The sequence below is a fragment of the Pleurodeles waltl genome, chromosome 2_1 (assembly GCF_031143425.1).
Source record: "Pleurodeles waltl isolate 20211129_DDA chromosome 2_1, aPleWal1.hap1.20221129, whole genome shotgun sequence".
NCBI classification, from domain to species: domain Eukaryota; kingdom Metazoa; phylum Chordata; class Amphibia; order Caudata; family Salamandridae; genus Pleurodeles; species Pleurodeles waltl.
This window is the reverse complement of record NC_090438.1, coordinates 890,997,414-891,022,705: the sequence shown is the minus strand read 5'-3', so window position 1 is coordinate 891,022,705 and position 25,292 is coordinate 890,997,414. Positions and strand designations below refer to the sequence as shown.

At 42.2% G+C, this 25,292-nt stretch overlaps 1 protein-coding gene across 1 annotated transcript in view; it reads right to left on the bottom strand.

The window, feature by feature from the left end:
* The window catches only part of LOC138269580 (cytidine monophosphate-N-acetylneuraminic acid hydroxylase-like), a 680,173-nt gene that overhangs the window by 24,364 nt on the left and 630,517 nt on the right, over positions 1-25,292 (bottom strand). The window contains exon 14 of the mRNA XM_069218806.1: positions 17,852-17,965. Within this exon, the coding sequence (XP_069074907.1) occupies positions 17,878-17,965 (88 nt within the window). The 3' untranslated portion in view covers positions 17,852-17,877. The remainder of the gene's footprint in view (positions 1-17,851; positions 17,966-25,292) is intronic.

Here is a 25,292-nt window from a genome sequence, read left to right as displayed (position 1 = left end):
CTCGACTGCCTGAAATGGACTCCGGGTGCGCGGGTGATGGTGGAATAAAAGATGTCTTCATACTTGAATAATATTTTTAGTGCAAACAAATTCCTTCAAAATGGATAATTACAGCCAATAATGTTTCTTCAATATAAGACCATCGACAGAGCAGTCAACATAAGTTTCGCCCACCATCCGGCTGAAAGAGTGCGGCTTTCTCAAGGCTGTAAATATAAGTAACATGTATCACTGATAGAGCCTTGAATGGTTTGCAATTTTTAAGAAAATGTAACCATCACCCATTGTGAAGGCATGGAAATTGCGAGGTGAACACACAAAACCCCAATAGAGCTAGTGGAGATGAAGAACCAAGGGGCACATTTAATAGCCATACTGTCATTTTCTTTGCTGCAAAGGTGGCGCTTAAGTGGATTTTCTGCTGCGCCATATTTACAAAGTGGCGCAATGCATGCTTATGAATACAGTGCAACCATGCTGTTGTTAGGGGCCGATAGTGGGGCGCAAGAAAAGTGGCACATGATAGCTGATGCTCCACTTTTTTCTTAAATATGGACCTAAATATTCAGTTCCCAGTGGTCCATCAAAAATAATCCCCAGCTAACTGTGTACAGATTTGGGTATGTTATCTCAGACAACAATACCCATAGGAATGGGTAGATGAAAGCCAAGCAGGGTTGTTTCTGATGGAGTAAACAAGTATAGAACCCTGCAAATAGGAACTGAGAATTGAATAATTGAAGAATCAAGTGACGGTTAAGGGATGTCAAGTTGTTCTTAGCATGATCAAAGAAAAAAAGATCATTATAGGCACAAAGCCTAAAAAATGAAGACTCAAGTGAAGGTTAAGGGACGTAAAGTTGTTATTACCATGATTAAAGAAAAAGATAATTATAGGCCCTAAACCACATGCACAATGAGCATAAAGTGCTAAATTAAGTACAACAATGTAGATACACCTTTTTATATGTTTAGCAGAACTGCTCCTTAATGAATCATCTAGTAAGCTTTTAAACAGTATTTTTCAAAGCATAATACATCTGGAAAATATATTTTTGAAAATCAATGTACCCTGAATCTTCAAAACGCAGATGGATTGCTACATGCCTTAATGGATCATCCTGAGGATGTTGCAACATGCATATTTAATGTAAATGTGCCATTTAATCGGTAGCTATTGCAATTACACTGACGTTACCTATAAGACTAGTGTATAACAGAGGCGGTTGTGGTTCTAATGTCGAGCTTATCTAAGAAAACATGATAATGCTCCTATTATTATGATCAGTAATAGTTTGGTACCATCGTAAGGTCATATGTACCCTTCAGAAACGTGTAAGCAAGCAAGTCTTCGTTACGAGCTGTTCATGCACAGGACAGTGTGCACGTCAAAAAACATATGTCAAGAGTAAATGTCCGGATTAACTGTGCTCCAATTAGTGCATCGGGCAGAAAGAGCATGGTAACATTGTAAGGTCTTTTGTACCTTTCACAAAATGGAGGAGACAAGCATCCCTTTGTGGTTAAGTGTTCAGGCACAGGAGAGCGCACTCATAAAAAATGTTAATTTATGGGGAAAAAACCCAAATGGGCTTGGCTTCACAGATGTCTTTACTGGAAGCAACGTCTCCCATATATGCGAAAAAGGAACTACCAAAATCAGTGACGGTCCTAAGTATAGGACACAGAACATGCGTCCATATTAAAAAAAGAAGAACAGGATAACAATAACCATTTTTAAAGCGGTTCAAAAACTGTGAATTGTTTATGGGCTAAATCCTGACCGGAATGAAGCATAGGAATTCTTGTTATGTGCCATATTAGTACTCATGTAGGCCCATATTTATACTTTTTGACGCAAACTTGCGCTAGCGCAGGTTTGCATCAAAAAGTTTATCTCCTGCTACCGCCATTCCAATGAGCCCGCTGGGTGTCATATTTAATGAATGACGGTAGCTGGCGCTGCGGCTTGCTTAGCGTCAAAATAATGGACGCTAACCGGGCAGCGGAGGCATAGGGAAGACTAGGGGGAGGTGCATCAAAGAATGGTGCAAGTCAGGTTACAGTAAGTGCAGGTAAGTAGAGGTAAGTAATTATTATTATTTTTTTAAGTGGCATAGGGGGGCCTAACTTGGGCCCCCCTACATGCCACTGTGCCCCACTCACAAAGAAGCCCACTAACTAACAGTAAATACACAACAAGGTGCCCCTAAAGTACACAAAGAACAAAAAGATACAGAATTCACATATATATTGTTGCAAAAATCAGTCCATGATGCCACCAGTAGGTCTTGGAGTAAATCAGTACAGAAAATAAATCAGTCCAGAGTTTATTGAAAATATGATTTCATATTGAACAGTCAGCAATCCAAAGCAATATGTACTTCCAGCTTTCCAGCCACACGTGTTTTGTCTTTGGGAATAATTAACATCCCTTACGACTTCTTCAGGGCTAGAAATCATAAACAACACACACGAGTTAAGACCAATATGCACCTCGTTGTGTATTTTCTGAGTTGTGAGGTTGTTGGGTGTTTCCCTAGTGGGGTTCCCCGTTATATACTTGGGTAGATTGGGCACCCTGAACGCCACATCTCCTCATATTGCACCCGGTTCTTTTCACTAACTAACAGTAGCCTACAGGTCCCTTTCTAACTTCTTGTCTCTTAGTGCAAAGCCTAGACACATCTCCGCATCGCATGGTGCCCCTCATGGTAGGCCAATTGTTAGCTCCTGTAGTAGAATACTTGTAACCTAATACAATTTATATTCACTACCACTGTACCACACAAATGTAATCATATCTTGTTTATGCTTATTTTAGACGTGGATGTACTTGCTGTTTTATGTCCCATGGTTGCCACTTGTCGGCTAATGTAACAAATCTGTGATGTCACTCTCCCTTTTCCATAGGAACCCCTCCCCACCTTCTTGCCTCACCCTCCCTGTTTTCTGCAAGACTGTTTTACTTGCCAAATGCCAATTAAAAAGATCTTAAAAAATGTTTCCATCCTTAGACCTGGTTTCCGCATATCATCAGATAAAACTTGATGAATGTCAAAAGACCTGACTGCCTTTCCAATCCCATTTGGTACATTCAGATTAAAAAGAATACCCTTTCGGTTGGTTTTGGCAGAGTCCATCTTTCATACAGCAATGTAGAGGATTTGGGAGGATTAAATGGGGTAAAAAGTTACCAGGACAATGTCTTGGTTTCAGGAAAAGAAGTGATACAGCAAGATGAGCGGGGACGTGAAGTTCTGAGAAGGCTTGAAAGGGTGATCCTGACCATCAAAAGTGAGATATGTTCGTTCAGGAGGAGTTGTATTGAATACCTAAATCACATAGGGGGTGATTCTGACCCCGGCGGTCAAGGACCGCCGGGGCCAGGGTCGGCGGGAGCACCGCCAACAGGCTGGCGGTGCCCCGCAGGGCATTCTGACCGCGGCGGTTTGGCCGCGTTCAGAACAGGAAAACCGGCGGTCTCCCGCCGGTTTTCCGCTGCCCTATGGAATCCTCCATGGTGGCGCAGCTTGCTGCGCCGCCATGGGGATTCTGACACCCCATACCGCCATCCTGTTCCTGGCGGTTCGCCCGCCAGGAACAGGATGGCGGTATGGGGTGTCGTGGGACCCCCGTAAGAGGGCCCCACAAAGAATTTCAGTGTCTGCCTAGCAGACACTGAAATTCGCGACGGGTGCAAATGCACCCGTCGCACACCTCCCACTCCGCCGGCTCCATTCGGAGCCGGCTTCATCGTGGGAGGGTGTTTCCCACTGGGCTGGCGGGCGGCCTTTTGGCGGTCGCCCGCCAGCCCAGTGGGAAACCCAGAATCACCGCGGCGGTCTTCGGACCGCGGAGCGGTGTTCTGGCGGGGGAACTCTGGCGGGCGGCCTCCACCGCCCGCCAGCGTTAGAATGACCCCCATAGTCTCTGAAAAAGGAATTAATCTAAACCAGGAATTGTAGATAGTTTAAAACATTTGTCTTCACTTACTTGCAAAGAAGAGTTGCTACATTTCCTGGGCATGACAGAATATTATCACAAGTTCATAAAAAATGTTTGCAGAGAAAAGTGGACATATAGCTGCACTCTGCTGAAAAAGGGTGTGGTGTTTGACTGTGGGAAGTGTGAGAATTAATTTTATTGTGATAAAATCGGATTTGACAACAGCACCTAATTTACAGAGTTCTAATCCTTGCATGTGCCATGTGTGCCTTTGCTGAAGTGCCGAGTAAATGGTCTGTGGAGTCAAAGCGCAACTCCAGCCAGTGTGAAGCATTTGAAGATAAAGAAAGCTTCACTGAGAAGCCTATGCACTGTTGGCCTAGAAATTAAGGACAAGGATTTAGTAAAAGGTATTGCCCTGTCACGCAAAATAAAGTTATACTTTGTATGGGGCATTAACACTGAAGGTAGATACAACCAGGTATACAAAGCACAGTCAAAGAAAATCATAACTTACCACATAAAGTTGTCAATAGAAGCGCTGGCTAACAAAACTAGTAAAAAAAAGCATACTGTTGTTACACTTGCCTGAGACTTGATAAGAGGCACGTTACAACCTCAGCACCAGGCAGAGAGACCCAAGAAGAAGCACTGTGGTTGAATTTAGTGAGCTATCCAATACCTGAAGTGGCACACCACAAAAGCTCCCAGGTGGTGGCTCGGAACAACTCCAGAGGTATCCAAGTGATGGAGACTAAGAAGAAGGTCAAAACATCAAAGACTGTCCTGGATGAACCAGACACTAAGGGACAGCCAACAGCATCAGAAAGCCATCCAACCTCAATGCAGCCACTTTCATGAACAATTATAATGCTGCTGCTTTCCTGAAACCACCACCTTTCGATACCACTGAAAATCAAAATATTGGTGATATATGGACTGCTTGGATAGAGACATTTGAGGATTTCATTGATCCACTTGAAGAGACTGATATCAGAAAGATTATAAGGTATATAAAAAATCTTGCAGGTGATAGAGTGAAAGAAGTCATAAAGAACATGCCGAAAACTGACGAAGAACTCAAGTGCTGTCAGATTAAAGATGCTTTGAATCTCAAGTTCAATCCAGTACCAAACATTGATTATGAATGATATATTTTCAGTCAAGAGCTTCAAAGAGTTGGTGAAACTACTGATGAATTTGTGTAAAGACTTGATGCACTCATTAAGCACTGTAAGTTCAATTAATTTAATGACGAAGAAGCTATGGTGCTTATTTACAAGAGCCTTGCGCTGATGTACGTCACTTATGCCCATATAAACAGTAACTCACTGGTGGCACAAGGGGCTTGTAAATAAGCCCCTATGTGTTTTCAAGTTATTGATTGATGCTTGTCAGATTCATTCAGAGGATGATACTGAGAGAAAGTCTTAGTCTGAAGTCAGTGTTGATGAGTGCCAGAGCTGAGGAGGGTGCTGAAACACAAGCTGCTGACATGGCGGCCCAAGGTGACCTAAGTGAATCTGTAAGCTGAAGCAAAAACCAAAGGACACAAAGTGATGTCTAAATGTAAAAAGATGTTATGCTTTAGATGTGGATTTTCGTTTCCACATGCAGTGAAGTGTCCTGCCATTGGACAGATGTGTGAAGGCTGTGGGAAAGAGAACCATTTTGTGATGGTGTGTAATGGGAAGGAAAAAGTGAGGTGTGTCATGCCGTAAAGACAAAATGGCTGCCAGAACGTTCTAGAAGCAACATTTGAAACACACCCACAAAGTCAAGTGGTGACATCAGTTGAGGCAAATTGATACTAAGCAAAATTGGTTGTCATCTAAATTTTTGCCAAAGAGTTCTTCCGTCTCAATAACAAGTGAAAGTGAAAAAAGTGACTATTCTATGTCGATGTTTCTGCCAGAGAAACATGCACATATTGAACTGGTCGCATGTGAAGAAAAATGTTAGTCGAAGAAAAGTCACAATGCCAAAGCAGCAAAATCATACAAACACTGTCCAAAGATTACATCGAAAATAAATGGTTGTTCAATACCTTTCGCTATTGAAAGTGGGGCATCGATAAACATAATTCCTGAAGAGAAATACAATGAACTATCTCCATTAGCGCAGCTTATGCCATTTAAGACTAAAGTGTATACCTGGGCTGCATCAACTCCCATAAAGAGTCAAGATTAATTTGTATCGACAGCACTGATCCATGTGCTTTAAGGTACATCGTTAAATGCCTGCTTATTCAATTTAAGGCTGCTGATATGGGACTGATTTCTGTGACAACATAAAGGATCATCACAAAATAGTAATTCAATTCCCTTTGTTGTTTCATGGTTTAGGAAAATTTAAGACTATGAAAGTAAAATTGCATATTAATGAGGATGTCCGTCCTGTTGCTCTGAGACATAGACAAATTGCTTTTCATTTACAAGAAGGCGTTAAAAAAGAACTTGAATCATTACTTAAGCATAATATTATTGAGTGTTCAACTGGTCCAACACCATAGGTTGTTTCCCATAGTACTGTGCCTAAAAAGAGTAGTGAAGGAGCTGTATTTAACTGTGTTGACATGCATCAGGCAAAAAGGCAATTATACAAGAACAACTTCCAGGTTGCTGACATGATAATGCAATTGAATGGTGCAAAGGTCTTTTCTCGCCTTTGTTTAAATAAAGGTTATCATCAGTTGGAACTTGGAAGTTGCAGGTACTTTCCAACCTTTTCTACAAATGTTGGTTTGTTTTGTACAAAAGACTAAGGGCCTGATTGCAATCTTGGCGAAGGGGAATACCCTATCACAAACATGATGGTTATCACTTCTACCGTATTACATCTAATGGAGATTGTGATACGGCAGGCAGGATATCCTTCATGTTTGTGACAGAGTACTCAATTCGCTGAGATCTAAATCAGACCCTTAGTTTTGGTGTGTCATCGGCTGCATTACTTTTCAAGACATAATTCGACGTATCATACAGCCTGTTGTGAATCCATTCAATTATACAGTGATAAAGATTGACTGTGAATGCAGAAAAATGTGAGTTCAAAAAGACAAAACTGAAATTCTTTGGCCACATTGTTTCTGATGGGGTTATGCCACCTGATCCTGCAAAAGTACAAACGCTGTCAAATGCTGATCCCCCACAAGATGTTTCAATGGTGCTTTCCTTTTTTGGCATGGGCAGTTACAGTTAAAGACACGTACAAGACTTTGCCACTGTTAGTGCTCCATTACGGGAATGGACGAAGAAAAATGTTTCCTTTCAATGGTCATAAGAATGTGAGAGAAGTTTCAAGAGAATCAATCATGTTGTTGAAAATGCTACTGAAATGGCATCCTTCAATCCAAAAGTTCATAGAGAGGCTGTAGTTGACGCTAGCCCGATCACAGTAGACACTATCCTTGCACAGCACAGTTGACTCCCAAATGCTCAATGTCATACTGTGGTTAGTGCTAGTAGAAGTTTGTCTCAAACAGAATGTGCTTACTCACAACCCGAAAAAGAAAGTTTGCCCATTGTAGGAGCTTGTGAACATTTTCAAGTATTCTTGTACGGAAAGCCTTTTACACTGGAAATTGATCATCAAGCTTTTCTGACCATTTTTGGCAATCCAATAGCCAAGATGCTTCTCCGCATTGAACGATGGAGGCTCCACTTGCAAGAATATAATTATACAATTGTGCATCGTCCCGGAAAGGATCATAATCGGGGTGACTACTTTTTGAACGTGCCTATACATGGTCACAGTACTCCATCCAAGATGGTTGAAGCCTACAATAATTTCATCGTCAAGTCAGGTACACCAGTTGCTATCTCTTTAGCCCAGATTTTAACTGCCACGAGCCATGATAGTGAACTAAGAATGTTAAAAGACATGATTAGACATCATTCATGGAACCAACACAGTCGACCTCTTATCAATGATGATGATTATCAAAAATAAAAAAATGTCTAGGGTGAGTTGTCTTTAACTCAGCAAGGAGTTATGCTGGGAGGGTCGAGAATCCTGATTCCGTAGAGTCTGAGACAGAAAGCGATTGAAGTGGCTCACAAAGGACATTGTGGCATTGTCACAACAAAAAGTGCTCTCTGAGACCGAGTTTGGTTTCTATACTTAGACAAAAGAGTTGAAAAGGAACTCAAAGCTTGTCATATATGCAACTGCCTTTCTACTAATGTTATTCAACATCCTCTGAATATGTCAGAACTCCCTAAGAAAGCATAGGAAAGAATAGCCATCAACTTCTTTGGTCCACTTGATAATAGACATTATGCAATGGTGATTGTAGATGAATACTCATGTTTTCCCTTGGTTGAAGAACTCTCATTTATGACTCATGAATTAGTTATTGAAAATCTTGATATCATCTTCACAATATGGGGCATTCCAGCTATTGTGAAGTCTGACAATGGCCTACCCTTTAATAGTAAAGAATTCAAAGAGTTCATGGGGCATCTGAACATAAAGCATCAAAAGAATGCACCTTTGGGCCGCAGGCCAATGGACTTGTTGAGCATTTTAAGAGTACTCTAAAGGAAGCAGTGCAGCATGTCTCTCTTGTGAATCTCAGTTTAAAAATGTAAAAAAATTTACTCTATGAGCTTATTGTTCAACACCCCACTTGACAGCAGGCGAAAGTCCTGCAACTTTGATGTTTGGGAGAGCACTGACAACCATGTTAGCTCATTGGACCTATAAGAGAGACAAAAGCAAGAACATGATGCATACAAGGGACTTGGTTATCAAGCAGAAAATGAAAGCTTATGCAGACAGGAGGCGACATGCAAAGTACATCTCATTCAGAAGAGGAGATTTGGTGATGGCCCTGACAGATGCGCAAAAGAAAATCTGATGCTCTCTGTGATGCTGAACCTTTCATGGTGACTGCCCAGCACCCTGGGAAGTCTGTTACCAGAGGCTCTTCTAATTTTAGGCCTGTGATTCTTCGATCTTCAACTTGAAATGAGGAAAGAAAGATTGACCCTGAAAATTCAAGCTTATATTTATACGCCTGCGCTGGTTTGCGTAAAATATTTTATCGCTGGCTAACGACATTCTCACACGCCATGCGGGCACCTTATTTAAGGAATGACGTTAGCCGGCACTGCAGACTGGTCAGAGTAAAAAAAAAAGACTCATACCAGGCAGCACCGGCGTAGGGGAAAATGGGGGTTGTGCGTCAAAAAATGGTGCAAGTCAGGTTTGAGACAAAAATCATGCCTCTAACCGGACTTGCGCCTTTTTTTGATGCACAACCCTCATTGAAATGACTCCTGTCTTTGCAAAGACAGGAGTCATGCCCCTTGCCCAATGGCCATGTCCAGGGGACTTCTGTTTTCCCGCATCTGAGAGATGACTCAAATTTGGGCTCGGGCGGCAAAGTTTAAATATGGGGCAAGGTTTGTGCCGAATGTGCCAAAATGTTTGTCGCACATTCAGCGCAAACAGAGTATAAATATGCCCCTGAGTGTCTGCTGCTACCTCTTTACTATTTTAAGCAATTTCTGCCACTGAAGATGACAGCCTAGCAGACTAGGCCAAATGATCAAAGTGCCAAGAAGGTTGATTGACCAGAGACAAATGTACATGTTTTTATATATAAGTGTATGTCTACTGATTTTGAGAAAAAATTGTAATGTTTAATTTAACAGAGGGGTAGATGTAGTGTCTTGCAAGTTTATGACGGAACCCGTTTTGCTCCAAATGGACTCCGTAGCAGTGTGACATAATCGCTTGAACAGAATGTAATGAAAGCTTTGCTTAGAATGAGGGGCTTTCACACAGGTGCACACAGAGAAATGAAGATGAGTGATGTACAGCTCCATAGGTGGCGCAGTCATTGTCGGGTACCCAGGCTGAGGAGGGCTCTGAAGAGGGTAGATGTGTATCGGATAACACAGCAGTACTGCGAAAATAACTTTTGAATTGTTTAGGGACAGGAGGCAAAATAGTTTTATTCTACCTGCATTGGTGGGAGATAGCTGTCAAGATGAGGAAAATAAATAAGAGAAAGATTGGAGAGAGAAAGGATGAAGACCAAGGAGAAGAAGGACAAGTTTGACTTGCATAAAGCAGTGAAAGTCACAACAGTGGTTGTAGGTGATTGTGAAAATACTACAAAACCTGGGACTGTTCAAGGTAACCCATTCTGAGGCCCCTTTAGGGTACCCAAATTGTTTAAGAATTCAATAAAAAATGTGGATACTCGCAGTTGGAATCTCGCTAGGGTGGTGGTGGTGAAATGTGAAATTGGAAAGTGGAAAGATGATATTTAGGATGGTGGGAGAAATGACAATTTCAAAGACAGATCGAAATTGAGGAGTTCAAGAAGTGTGAAAGTTCCTAAGCACTTAGAAATGTACCAGATGGAATAAATCTTGAATTACATTCACACAAACATGTATGACAAGCTATTGTGGGCTAGATTTACAAGAAACTGGTGTTGGTCAGTACTTATGCACCAGTTTGCTTGCGTCGCCCTGCCCCACCTAACGACTCCATGTGTGTGCCGTATTTATAATAAGGTGCACCATGGCAGTCCTTAGACCAATAGCGTCAGCATTTTTTACGCTGTTGTGGTGCTTTGCTCCACTAGCGTCAAAAGGACGCTAGTGGAGCAAATTGCAAGGAAGCCCATAGGTTAATACGGATACTTCTTTTTAACGCCTCCTCTAAGCAGGCATTAAAAACGTTACCAAAAATGTTGTAGTGAAATCTGTGCCATTTGTGCTGGCCTCCTAATGCCAGAATGCCCCCCTTGCATACATTATTCCTGAAGCAGTCATAATGTGTCCCAAGAGGTCGCAAAGTGGCGCAATGTATGCTTTGCCCCACTTTGTAAATATGGTGCAGTGAAAATTGCCTCCTTGAGTCACATTAGCGTAAAAAAAAAGTGAAGCTAGAGTGGCGCATGGAGGCACTAGGGTCTTGTAAATCTGGCCCTGTGTATTTAGAGAGATGCACATGGTGAGCATCATAACTTTTTTTTAGCACTTATTTCATTTATATAGGTTGGTTAGAAAAGACAGGAGTCATGCTGACCACGCCAATGGCCAGCACAGGGGACATGTGTCCCCTGGGTATGGCCACTGCACCCTGAGTCATGCAGGGGGCCCCATGTTAGGGCCCCCGATGGCACTTTAAAAAAAAAGGTAAAAATACTTACCAATACTTACCCTACTTAACCGGGATGCGGTCCCCCATCCTCCTCTGTCCCTCTGGTGTGGATGGGGGTGTTCCTGGGGCTTGGGGAGGGCACCTGTGGACCCATCCCATGGTGTTTAACCATGGAAATGGGTCCACCGGTTCTCTAATGCCTGGCATGACCCAGGCATTAAATAATGGTGCAAAGCAAGCTTTACACCATTATTTAGCCCCTCCTCCCACCTGTGTGTCATTTTAGCACAGGGGGATAAATATCAGGTTATGGGATTAGCACCATTTTTTAGATGGGAACGCCTATCTTGCTTCTCATTGACGCAAAGTAGGTGCACGCAAACAAAAAATGGTGCAAACTCCTATATTTTGACTGTAGAAGTCTCTAACGTCAAAATATAAATATGGAGTTAGGTTTGCACCAAATTCACGTAAAACAAATGACGCAAATGTGGCGCAAACTGAGTAGAAATATGCCCCTCAGAGTTTTATTTCTAAAATAAGCTCTCCATTCTTAATCTGTAGATGGCATTATTGCACTATTTTATGACACTGAGGCCCAGATTTATACTTTTTGATGCAAAACTGCCTTTGCGCAGTTTTGCATCAAAAAGTAGAGAGCCAGCTTGCGCCACTCCAGGATGCCAGCCAGGTGCCAAATTTATGGAATGGTGCAATCTCCTGCAAACGTTGGGCTAACATTATGGAAACTGACGTTAGCCGGGTGGGGGTGGCGGAATGGGAGAATGGTATTTTGCACCAAAAAATTATATTAGGCCAGCCTAGTGTAATTTCTTGACACAAAACCATCCATGCCACATGACTCCTGTCTTATAAAAGGCAGAAGTCATGCCCACCACCCCAATGGCCAACACAGGGGAGAAGGGTCTCCCGGGCTTGGCCACTGCACCCAGTGCCATGTAGGGGGGCCCATTTCAGTGCCCCCAATGGCACTTTATATTTTTTTTATAAATTACTTACCTACACTTACCTATACTTACCTGGGATGGGGTCACCTATCCTCTGGTGTCCCTCTGGTGTGGGTATGGGTGTGCCTGGGGCTTGGGGAGGGCACCTGTGGACTCTTTCCATGGTGTTTGACCATGGAAATGGGTTCACGGGTCCCCTAATGCCTGCCCTGACCCAGGCATTAAATAATGGCGCTGGGCATTTGTTTTGGCCCGTCTCCCTCCCATGCACCATTTTTGCACAGGAAGATAGATAAGGCGCTAGGATCTTAAAGTCATTTTTTGAATGGGAACCACACCTTGCATCTCATTGACGCAAGGTGCTTTAACGCATCCAAAAAATTACTTTAACTCCAGTGTTGTGGTGCAAGACTAGTCTAGCATTAAAATATAAATATGAAGTTAAGTTTGCGCTGAATTAGCGCAAAAAATAAATTACGCTAATTCAGCGCAAACAGAGAATAAATCTGGGCCTGTGGCAAATGTACGTAGTTTGTATGTGAAGAATAAAATGTTATATATTTTATTTTTACTGTACATGAGCATGCTACCAGCCACTTCTTTCATTACATTACGTTTTTATACTTAACTCATTCTTACTTTTTTATTTTTAAATCCTGAATACCCACACCCTTTTTCATAATTTATTTGAATTCATTTAGCGAAAGTTGAACACTTCTGATCCCTTCTTCCTACAAATTGCTCTTTTTTTCTTAACCCATTTTATCAATTTTGTTTAACCCGTTGTAGCCTCATCTTTCTTCATAATTTATTTTCATTAATTTACAGACAGAGGAAGCCCTCTCGTCCTTCCAATTTTAAAATATTCCTCTGTTTTAATTTATATTGAATTATTTAACTCCTAACTCGTAATGTTTTCCTTATGTTCCCCTGAAGTTTTTAGTTCATGTTATTTTGCTTTCACCATATAAGTACTGCAATAGTTTTGGATCCACCGTAAGATGAGCAATGTCGCTATGTGACAGGACATCTTCCGCTCATCCGTACATGCGTGCGCACACATATTCTGGCTATCTGGGGGTATTCACACCTACTCCGATGCCCTCTAGGACTTACCTCCTCATCTGCTCTAAAAGACAAGTACCCCCATTGTTTGAGGTTAGGGTTAAAGACCACATGGACCTGACAAAAGGCCTACCTGGATGCTACCACTTTGGTGCACCAGGAGACCTAGAAAGTTGCTACAGGTCAGAGGTTGTATGGGAATGGGCAAGAAGGGCAGAAGGAAAAGATGGTCACTGACTGACAGGCTCCACTCTGTACTGTTCCACCCAAGCTCCCACATCTTCACATCATTGACTAAGACTGACCAGCCGCTATTCAAATGTAGCTATCAAAGGAATCAGATAGTGATCTGGGGTTTATTTGCCAATACTAGTGCATAGTGTGGACAGTTAGCACTCTTACCTTTCTCTCACATTTACATGCGCATAATGCATATAGGTGGAGAGTTAAAGATTAAGCCGTCTTCCAGTTATAAATGTGCATGTTCATTCCAGTACCTACAGTGCGGGTTTGAACTTTGTTCAAGACATCAGCTTTCTCACTTAAGTTGTAGCTGGCAAAACTGTGAATCCACTTCACATGAACGAAAGGGCCTCCATACACTTCGCAATCACAAACAACCTCTATTCTGCAAGGCACCTTGGGGCATATTTATACTCCATTTGCGTCAAACTTGCGTCATTTTCTTACTCAAATTTGGCGCAAATCTATCTCCGTATTTATATTTTGATATTAGACCCATCTAATGTCAAAATATCGGAGTTTACAACATTTTTTTGGATGCGTGAACATACCTTGCATCTCATTGACACAAGGTAGGTTCACCTAACTAAAAAATTGTGCCAACCCCATAGCCCCATATTTATCGCCCAATGCTAAAATGACGCAGGGGTGGGAGGAGGGGCTAAATAATGGACACTGATTCAGCGCAAACCACATATAAATATGCCCCTTAATCTCCCTGAAATGTCCTACTATTCATAGGTGGCTTTAATCTGAAAGGTGGTGAGCACAGCCATTAGCTCCACTCTGTCATCCATCGTAACCCCTCAGGTGCCCAGGAAGAGGTTGTTACGTCCTCCGTTGTGGCGCTCAGGCACCAGAGACGTAACCACCTCGTCCTGCACCCGGCTCATGGGGGGAGACCTAGCGCCTTCCCGCATGAGCCATCAGCAGGAAAGGAAGGGGAATCACTTCCCCGTTCACCCCTGGCCCCCCCAGTGATGTCTGATCATGTCAGTGTGCGATTGTGCGCTGACCTCATCAGAGGCCGCCCAATCGGAAGAGAAATGAAAGCATGTCTCTTCTGATCGGGAGGTGGGGGCAGGCCGAGAGACATTAAAGGAAAGAAAAGGCCTTTCCTTTCCTTTCATGTCTGAGCATTTCTGCTTCCCGATTGTGAAGCGATCGGGCTGCAGAAATGCCCACTAGACAACAGGGATTTGTGTGCTGTGTTTACAATAAAGAGGAGTGACACCTTGGGCAGGCGTCACTCCCCTGTGGGGCATTTTTTAAGGCCTTTTCTGTCCCGCTGGGGGAAGATCAGCCTATTGCAATTACGCCGATCTGCCCCAAGGGGGAGGCAGAAACCTCTGGACACCAGCAATATATATACAATTTTTTTATTGTTTACATTTCTTGTTTTCCACTTGAGGTACCCATTTTTGGGAGTAAGTCTGTAGTATGCAAATCTAGTGCTCCTCATACGGGCCCTAAATTGAGGAAGCTCTCAATTGGTGTCTCCCCCACCCAGGTAGTATTGAAGGTTTACCTGCAATCAACCCCTTTGTTCAATCCCTTGCTGCTGGCAGCAGTATGTATATATGTTTGTGCTTCAGCTTCATAGGATACAGCATCATTCCTTTGATTGGGGATGTGTAGTTTTTGAATTATCTTGTTTTCTTAACTCCTCTTATTTCTTGACCTAAGCAGTACATTTGGAGGCATATTTCTGAGATGCTTGGTTGCCATTGCGTCACTTTTATTGAAGCAGCAGCAGTGAAAACCTTTCATCCATATCTATGAGGATACACAAATCTACTTTGTGTGGCATTGAATAGCCTCATAGATATGGAGTAAGGAAAGACAGCGCAAGCCAGTGTGTTGCCTTACTATGCGCCAGGGAGGCATTCCATGGCTGTTGCTGTGGGTTTTCCCGCACACCTCTCATGTGTTTTAACTCATTCCCAGATTTACAAGGACCTGTAAACCTAGGAACGTGTCAAAACCTTAAGCTTCTGCAGGACAGATGTAACAACGAGAAATATTTTTATTTTTCCTCGTTGAATCCTATAGAAAGGGAAAACACTTCTTTGGATTGTTTGAATGCAGGAAGGTGCCCCTTACTGCACAAAAACAATCCTGTCTACAACGCAGACACCCTTGCACCTTGTTGTAAGGGTGTCTGCATTGGTGCTAGGCTGCCAAAATGGCACCACAGCAGGGGGAAAGGACAGGAATGCACTGTATTGCATAAATACGGTGCATTTCTGCCCCTTCAGTTTAGCATAGGGCAGCACAGCAAGGTGACATGCTTGGCTGCACTACGCCGAATCCCCATAAATATAGCCCTTGGTGTGCAAGTTTTGGTTTGTTCAGCTAAGCTAAGACTACGCTAAGATGTAGCCATATCCACAGAGTCACTATCACCAACACACAGGCTCATTCCTGATTTTGATACATAAGCCAACTATTAAAGCTTGGGTAAGTGGGTGGAGCTGCAAAATAGTTTTCAGAAACGTCCACAAAATCCTGAATGCTAAGCTCACACTTGCTCAGCACCAGGATACCCTTCCGGGTGATAGTGCGCTCTACAGATCTGCATAACATAACATAACAAAATACACTGAAAAAATGTGAAATATTTCAAACGCTGCAAATGTTTTCACCACCACATTTGTGTTAAATTCATTATATTTGCAGCCAGTTATATAGCATTTAGCCGTAATTCACATTAATACAATGGTTCTCTATCATGTGTATGTCACAGAAAATAGTTAGGGCTCCTTATAAGCATCACAGAAATATTTAACTGGACAGTGAAAAGGGTGTGCAACTAAATCAGTTATCCGAGGTATGGTGTGTCAATGCACCTGTGAGGTTTACTGTTGATACTTCACGCTAGGTAAAATCTGTCAGAATACAGCTATGGATAAGAGCCTTAAATTTGGGAATAGTTTGTGGAAAGATAAATGTCAAGCCAGACTTTCATGGTAAAGGGCAAGAGTAAAAATTGAGTGGCAATACCGCAGCACCAGATTTACTGTACACCACAATAACAGATGCAATATTACTGCATTGGAGGTCGCACAACTCCCATTATCAGGGTGTTCTTCTCCTGTGCAATACGTTTGCGCTTATAAAAGGTCTGCAGAAGATAAATGCCTGCATCTATTTTCCATCTGGACTGGGTTTGACTAGAGCAGTGGTTCCCAACCTTTTGACTTCTGTGGACCCCCACGTTATGATTACTGGAACCCGAGGACCCTCACTGAATCATTTTTGGAGTCCGGGCACCCCCCACTAAGTCATTACTGAAAGCTTTTTTTTGCCTCTAACCAGACTAACGTCATTATTTGGTGCAAAACCCTCTCCTCTCCTCCCATAACACCACCCCCACCCGGCTAGTGTAGTTTTTTTACGATAGCCCAACCTTTGCTTGCGCCATTCCTTAAATATGGCACCTGGCTGATGCTTTGGAATGACGCAAGCTGGTGTTATACTTCTAGATGCTCAACTGCGTTTGTGCACTCTTGCATCATAAAGTAGAAATATGGGCCTAACAGTGCCCAAATTGCACCCACAAAGTGCGGCCACATCATGATTGATCCCATATTTTTTTTTATCTCATGCGTATATTGGATGATCATCGGTTAGCCTGTGTTTTTATCATTTTTTAAATAAATACCGATTTTTTTTATCTCAAAGAATGATTCTCTGTATGTGTCGGAGAACTTTGGGAATTGTACCAAAGAAAAGCCGGAAGTGCCAGATTGCCTTTCTTACATTTTAAACTAGGCTTTTGCACAAACTGTCTTTATCTCTCATAGATGATGGCAATTGGTGGCCATTAAGAAGAAGCTGAAGACTCAACTTTTTAGATTCTAACTGTAACTTCTCATCACACTATCAGAACTAACAGTCTAACATGCACTATTTTTCTTGGGGTGGCTGAAGAATTCCACTCTACTGGCGTTGTTCGCAGCATTTTCGTTAGTCCCCGTGGAGCACAGAGTTCCAGAAACTCCACGAAGTGAAGTGGAGCTGAGTTTTTTTTCTCTCACCTGCCAGTGTTAAGATGGTGAGCACGAGAGAAATCTCTGAGTTGTTGAGGGAGATTTCTGACTGTGGGTGGTTGCGGTAGGCTGCAACCATTCGCGATGAGAAAGCTGCCGTTCGCATTGAGGAAACTGCTTCTCAAGTAGAAAATATACTTGATCGGCAGAAAGAAGTTAGCACCATTAGGTGCTCTGCGTGATGCTGTTCATGCTGATTTTACAATGCAGGAGAAACTCCTGATGCTGATAATCAGTGCAAACAGCACGACTTACCCAAACTGCGCTGCCCACGGCAGACATTTTTTGACACTTCACAGAGTTCTGCGTAAAAGAACTCCGCAAACTCCACCCCGGACCACATTTTTCTCTTATTTCAAGTAAGTGACCCTATATAACAATATACTATACAATTCTATGTGTTATTTGCACAGTGATCAAGATTCCAGGAGAACAGGTTGCCCAACTTACAATAAAACGTGCATAGGAAAAGCTGTCTATTCTTCCTTCTCTCCTTTGTTCGCCAGGAATGATTTCCAGTCAGGAGGAGTCAAAGGGAGCTTGATTTGAAAGTGGTTCCAGAACCTGCAGAAACAAAGTATTTTGTGGATGAGAAGAAGGACACTTTAAACAAAAAATGTTGAGTATAGTCTTATACAAATATGATGGTCCTCATGTGGACTTCCTTGAATCACAATGGGCACTATTTAATGGAGAGTGGTAACCATAGATCAGCTATAAAGGCAAATTTACTAGTACAGCCTGTTGGTGGGATTGCCATCACGTTGAGGTCAACATATCAGATGCAAAATATTCACCTGGTGAGAAGTGCTCCTCCTCTGTCATTGGCTCAGTCTCCATGCCTCCTTGAAGAGCTAAAACTACCTGGAATGATGGAGTATCTAACATGACTGGCACTCTAAAGTTTTTTTTTTTTAAGTTACCTTATGAAAGCCTAGAACAGCAAGGAAGATACAATGTCACAGAGAAATAAATATTGTGTCCTTAACCTGCTGAGAATCACCACCAAGAATATTAGGGATGCTGCAACAGCAGGTACTAAAAATGTAACTCCTCTTTGGGAGTACATTTACAGGGATTGCACATACTGGCAGAAATTTCAGTACCAGAGAAAGATAGTGGTGAATTTTCTGCAGAGATGTCTTAGCCACAGGGCTATTATTATTATTATTATTATTATTATTATTATTATTATTATTATTATTATTATTATTATAACCTGAAATATGCCTAATTAAAAAACATGTGAGTGCTGACACTGTATTACTATTATCAATATGAGAAGTAGTAGTAAAAGGAGTACTATTATACTAATACTAATCATATGAATACTAACAGCATTATTACTACTACCACTACTACTAGTAGAGAGAGATTGTTACGTGTTTTAGAGTCTAAATATATAATAGACTTCGAAACGTTGGAACCTGTAGGGCTAAATTCGAGTGAGGAGCTGAGCATCCATCTAGGGTAATCGATACTTTGTTTGGTGGGTGGTCATCTGATAGAGAATGTGAAGTAGGGGTGATTTTTTGAATCCTATTTGATTCTTAGTAGAAGGGTACAGGTGTTGGGGTCTATAAGGTTTCTACAATAGAAGAATTTGTTCGTCTACCCACTTGGGTAGAGAAGCTCCATACACCAATATGAGATTCCCCAAAAATATGAGATCCCCCAAAAGTTTTGTGTAGGTGTACAGGTCTATTTGGATGGTATAGGATGATATGTAATTAATTCAAGCATAGTTAATAATGTTCAGGATTTAAGTGATATATTGAATTTTAAATTTTGAAAACATTCATAGTTAACAAACTTTTATAATGCAATGAATTATTCTATTTACAATTTTTGTATTTTGGCAATTGAATTTTACTCTATTTATTGTGCGAATTATGATATCACATTAATTTAAAGATTCTGATGGATTTGAACAATAATTTGAGTTGTATTTTGATAGGACTATGGTACAAACTACTGTGAAACTTATTTATAGATGCACTTTAAGATGGCCGCCACATTTTGTGTCTTTTGGTGGGGATTTGAGATTTTGTCTGTTTTTTATGTCTAGGATTGCATGGTTTTTAACTTGGGGCACTGTAACAATGATGTATCCATGAGTAAGGCTGCTGCCGAAACGCGTTGGATTTGTGTGCTGAAATAAATTGATTTGCACCTTGGAGGTGTCCTGGGTCTCCTGTTATTTGGAGGAGAGTTGGAGGATTTATTAGGGCCTCTCGGAGCCCACCCGGGACCGCTGTGTGGTGTTCCTGCAGTCCGAGTGTTTTATGTGAATTATATATATATATATATATATATATATATAAAGGTTGCAGGGACGTTATAGTTAGGTTCAGAATTTACTCATACAGAGCAATGGAAATTCAGTAGTTATAGTTAGAGTTCTTTCAAGTAACGAAAACTTGCACCCTAACTATAACTCGCACCCTCCCCATGCACAGTTGTGCATGAATAATTTTATTGCAAATTTTGCAGTGAGAATATGAAAGATGGCATAGAATATGTCATCAATGATATAATATGTGGAGTAATTAGCTGTGCATGGCAAAGGCATGAGTTATAGTTACCTTAGGGAATTACTATGGATTGTTTTAACGTATAGTAATTTTAATTGCTATACATGAATCCAACGAAAGCCACGCAGGCCAACCCCCTATAAGCACCCAACATTGTGCACTGTGCACGGCCTTCTCCTGTGCACAGTAGGAGTTGCCTTCAAGGGCTGTCCTGCTGTCAGTCCCGGGGGCCAAGCCCCCTAACCACCCAACCAGATGTTGTGCACAACACTTTGCACATGTATGATGGAAGTTGTCCATGGCCTCTCTGGGTGTGAGAATAGGTTGTGAGAGGCTATATCTGGGGTAAGAGTGTCTGTCAGAGTGTCTATCTGAGTGTGAGAGTAAGTACATCAGTGTTTTAGTGGGTACGTCAGTATGTGCGCTGGTCTGTAAGTGGGTGCATCAAGGTGTCAGTGGGTCTGTGAGAGTGGGTGTGTGGCGGTGTGACGGAGTGTGTGAGTGAGTTTGTAACTGAGTGGGTGCGTGAAGGTCTGACTGGGGCTGTGAGTGAGTGCATGAGGGTCTGAGTGGGTCTGTAAGTGGGTGCGTGAGAGTCTGTGTTGGCCTGTGAGTGGGAGCGTGAGTGTCTGAGTGGGTCTGTGAGTGGGTGCGGAAGTGTCTGAGTGGATGTATGAGTGGGGAAATTGATTGAAAGACAGATGGTGAGAGGGAGAGAGATAGAGTTTTTTACATTTTGATGTCTGATATATTTTTTTATTTTTAAAGGATACTAGCTTGACTCAAACCCCCAAATCTCAGAGTGAAAGCCTGCAATCTTCACACTGAGGTCTGGGGGTTTAATTTTTTTACATTTTGTTTTTTTTTGCCCTTTCTGGACTTTCAGGGGTTTTGAGGGAGCTCCCCCGCAGTCCCTACATATTTTTTTTAATTATTATTATTATTTGTTTTAATTTTATATATCAAAAAGCGTTTTACGGGCTACCTGATGCTGCAGGGCAGGCCTTAAGGCTTCCACTGCAGTGCCATTGCTTCAGTATGCACGGAGATGCTTTGACAGCAGCTCCGTGGTTACTGAAGCATTTCATCTCTGTCTCCTGCATGCATGCAGGAGACAGAGATGAAAGCTCTGCTTTTTGATAGCGGGACTGGCTTTTACGGCTTGGCTGCCGCTCTGCAACCAAGCCACAGCAAACAGCTATGTCCCAGGGGTGGACACCCCCGGGACATAGCAGGAGCCGGCCGTTTGGCGGTGGAGATCCTCAGGGCCATCAGTGCCTCCATTAGGGGGGCTGCGCAACCCCCCTCCACCGAGAATAGCCCAGAGGAGTGGTGGACCCCGGGGCTTAAGGGTCCCAAAGGGGCAAATATATGCAGGGGGAGAGGGGGTGCAGGCTTCCAGGGTAGCGAGGGGGATGCAGGAGGTGGCCATCCCCAGGGCAGCAGGGGGGCCACCAACCCCCCCACATAAATAAAAATGGAAGCCCTCAGGAGGTGGCAGCCCCAGGGCAGCGTGGGTGCCGTGAGCCCCCCATGTGAAAAAAATGAAAGCTCCAGTGAGGTGGTGGTCCCTGGAGCTGTAGTGGATGCCAGGATTTTTAATGTGCCTGGCACTTAATCCAACCAGGGGGCCTATAAAAAAAAATGCGAGAGCCCGTGCTTGTTTTTTTAATTTTTTTGCTGTGAATTAATTAATTTTGTGGACTCTCAGCAAAAAAAATGTTTTAAAATGTTTTTTTGTTTCAAGCCGGTCCCTCTGGGTCCACCCCACCAGTGCCAAGGGGTCAGGGTGTCCCTACCTAGAACCCTTTCATTTTATTTTTACCTTTTTGCATGAGCCAAGTCCCAAGATGGCAGCTAGCACTTCCTGGTTTGAAGTTTTGGCCGCCAATCAGAGTTGTGTATTTTCCTGCACAAGCTCGTCTTTGTTCCTGAATATTTTGCGGCCAGAGATATACAAATTCGAATTTCCCTGAATTTCTCAAAAACTACTGAAATGATTTACTCCAAACGAGAGAAAGCGTAATCTGCGTACCGACAGCTAGCTTATTCTGTCCAGTGGTTCAGCATGTAGTTGTGTCTAGAGAATCCTATGGAAATTAACATTGGAAACACAAAGTTTTTTCAGGCCCCTTTTTTTCGGTCCCCGCTTGACGGATCACCCCAAAACGTTCAAAGCGCATCAAGAATCACTGCAACACTCTTTTTTTGAAAGTTTTGTGAAGATTCGTCAAACGGTGCCAAAGATATAGGCAAGTCAAAAAACGCTTTTCCTATGGAAACATGGTCCATTACTTAACATTAGTAAGAAGATAGCATTTTTCGAGGGAGAAGATATATTCCATACTTGATCTTGTTTCGACTTATCATCGAATAAGAATGCATGAATATTTCTAGTATTCAACTATGTGTCTAACACTAATAGGCCGTACAAGATTCTGCTCATATCTTCTGCCATTGTGCCAACTCCCTCTGTTATTCAGGGCGCAATGAATCTTAGGCCTCACGAGTGGGTTCAGTGTAATCTGTACATTATTTAACATATTTGATAAATAATAATCCCAGGATGATTGTTATTTATTGTGGCAATTAAATAACATTAATCAATAGTTTCCTAATGAAAATGGGACATAACATGCAGCTGTAGGTGGCTACTGCATCGAAAACCACATGTTCTGACTTTCTGGGCCTTTTTATCCTGTAAATTTTGGCAGGTTTGATGTGCAAAAATGTTATGGTGGAAAAATCTGACTGTAGAAAGACCAAACAAACATAATAATTTTAAATCCAGTGTAAACAGTGGTTTGCACAGGTGCTGTAATATTATGAGGCACTGATGATAAAGGCTATAGGGACAGTGACATTTTACCATGATGTTTTAATGCGTGGAAGGGCGTGGAAATAACTCTATTGTAAGGGAAGTGATGAGAAGATCACAAGAGTGGTCTAATAAGAAAGCACTAATTACTAGTATTACGATACTGGGTACGTTTTACTGCATGGTAAAATTGCATTGTTTTATTGTTTCTGTGTGGTTATATCACCCCAGTATTGTTCAATTATGAGTAAAACCACATGGAATGAAGAATTACCTCCTAGGGTGATTTTACCAGTCGTAAAACCACGTTTTTCCCCTATTTCATGTGCTTTCATAATGTAAATTTACCAACTGCTCTCAGCAGGTGGACATCTGTTGGGGTTGGTACATGGCTCAGGGGAAGGCAGAGTAGGCGGGGGAGGGAACATTTATTTTTGGCAGGGTCTTTTTTGTAATGTGTGCATCTCTCGTTAGGAACAAAATGGCATGAGCGTTGGTAACTGTACTGCTAAATTCTCATGAGATTTTTCCAGCTAGAAAAATCGTGTGAGGTGCTTTACTCCCAGCAAAGCCGGGTGTGGCAAAATCTAACCAGTAGTAATCAGGCAGAGTGAAATTAACGTATGCAAACATACATTTATTTCACTCAGCCAGACTAGTTATCAGGCACTTAAGATTAGAAAAGGGCAAATTTGGAAGAACACACTTGGGACCTCAGATTTCAGATCAAGGATCTAAGCAAGAAGAAGTTGTTCAACCTTTTAGGCATTTCAGAATATTATAATATGTTCATAAAGAATTTTACTAGTAAGACTGTCCTTGCTTATGTTATTAAAAAAACATGCTAAATGTAATTGGGGTGTGAAATATAAAGAAAATATTTCAGGTGTAAATAAGTATTTAAGTAATTTTTGAGATTGCAATATTTTGAAGTCCTTTTAGCTATGCTTAGCATTATTAATGATAGGAACAAATGTTTAAGAACAGCACTGATGCAGAGGGCCACTGGGTGTGAAAAAACAGTTTCAGTTACCTTTAAAGCACTTAGAGGTGCAAAATATTCTGTAATTGAGGAAGAAGCAGTTACAGGTTTTTATGTTTTTGGATTAGAATGAACTACAAACCCATTCAAGAAATTATCATGAGGAAATGTTGGATGCCCTTTTCTTGAGAAATTGTAAATGGGTTTTTGAATTACCAGACCATACCTTTGAAGTAGAGTATGTTCCTGCTGTGTTAGACATGACAGCCCTTAGTGTGCACTTCCCCTGACTTTTTGCTTTCTCCCCTCCGTTTGCTGAAACTCGTTTTTGTTGGCCTTATGACTCTGTACACTTTTCAACTGCTAACCAGTGCCATAGTGCCTGTGCTATTGGCTTCTACCCAATTGACACATTGATTTTACTAATATGTCCTTAGTTAAGTGGAACACCAAGTAACCAAGACCTATAAATTAAATGCTGCTAGTGGGCATGCAGCACTTTACTGTGCCACCCACTTAAGTATCCCTGTCTCATGACTGCCATTGCTGCCTGTGTGTAGTTTTGAACTGCCAATTCGATGTGGTAAAAAAAAAACTTTGCCAGGGCCAAACCTCAGTTTTTATGGTTTAAATCTGTTTTTTCATTTAAGCAAAGAGTACAACAACCGCCGACCAATATCCACTAGCCGGTGGGGAAACAATAAACAAGCTCCAACAAGGGGGGGGGGGCATCCAAGAGGAAAGAAGGAGGGGAACCCAAAAGTAGGGGTGTCATAGGGAGGGTAAAGGAAGTGTCAACTGTCATGGCACACTTGGACAAATCACAAAGTGAGGATGGGGAGAGCTGAGAAGGATGAGATGTATCTTGCCATATACTGGGACAAGTGGGTGCATGCTCATGGTGTGTCAGACGGAGAACACGCAGACACATAAAAAATGCACAGCCCCTATACTTTATCAAACTGTGGCAACGTCGCAGTCATAACTGGGGTGAACTTCTCCATACCCAGTAGCTCCCACAATTTATGAAGCCAATTGAGTCTCATCAGGATTTTGTCTGTGCCCCATCGGGAAAGCAAAAGTTGTTTGGCGGCTCCCAATAATAAAGTGATGGTGCGACCATTTCGGATTTCAGAGGGTATGTCAAGGAATTCGGAAGGCCCAATGAGCTATAGCTGGGGAACCTAGGGAAGTCAGTGGTGTATGTGTCATCTGTCGCTGTTAAGGCCTCTGTCGAGAAGGTACTTAACTTAAGGAACTGCCATTGAATTTGTGTAAGAAATGTATCCATGGAGTTCTGTCTACAGTGTGTTGCCCATGAGAGTGTGTAGAGACGTGGGGTAACAGTCAGGGAATATAAGGATAGAACAGGGGAAAGTGAGAAAGGAAAGAAAAAGAAACAGTACAAAACATGGGTTCCCCACCTGAGGACATGTGAGACCAAAACCTGAAGGTCCATGTCATTGGCAGCATAGCGTGGCACTCTTTCACTCCTTTGGAACAGCAGAGCTCTGCTGCCATTAAGACAACAACTAGAAAGGCGGTGCCTGCTCCCGG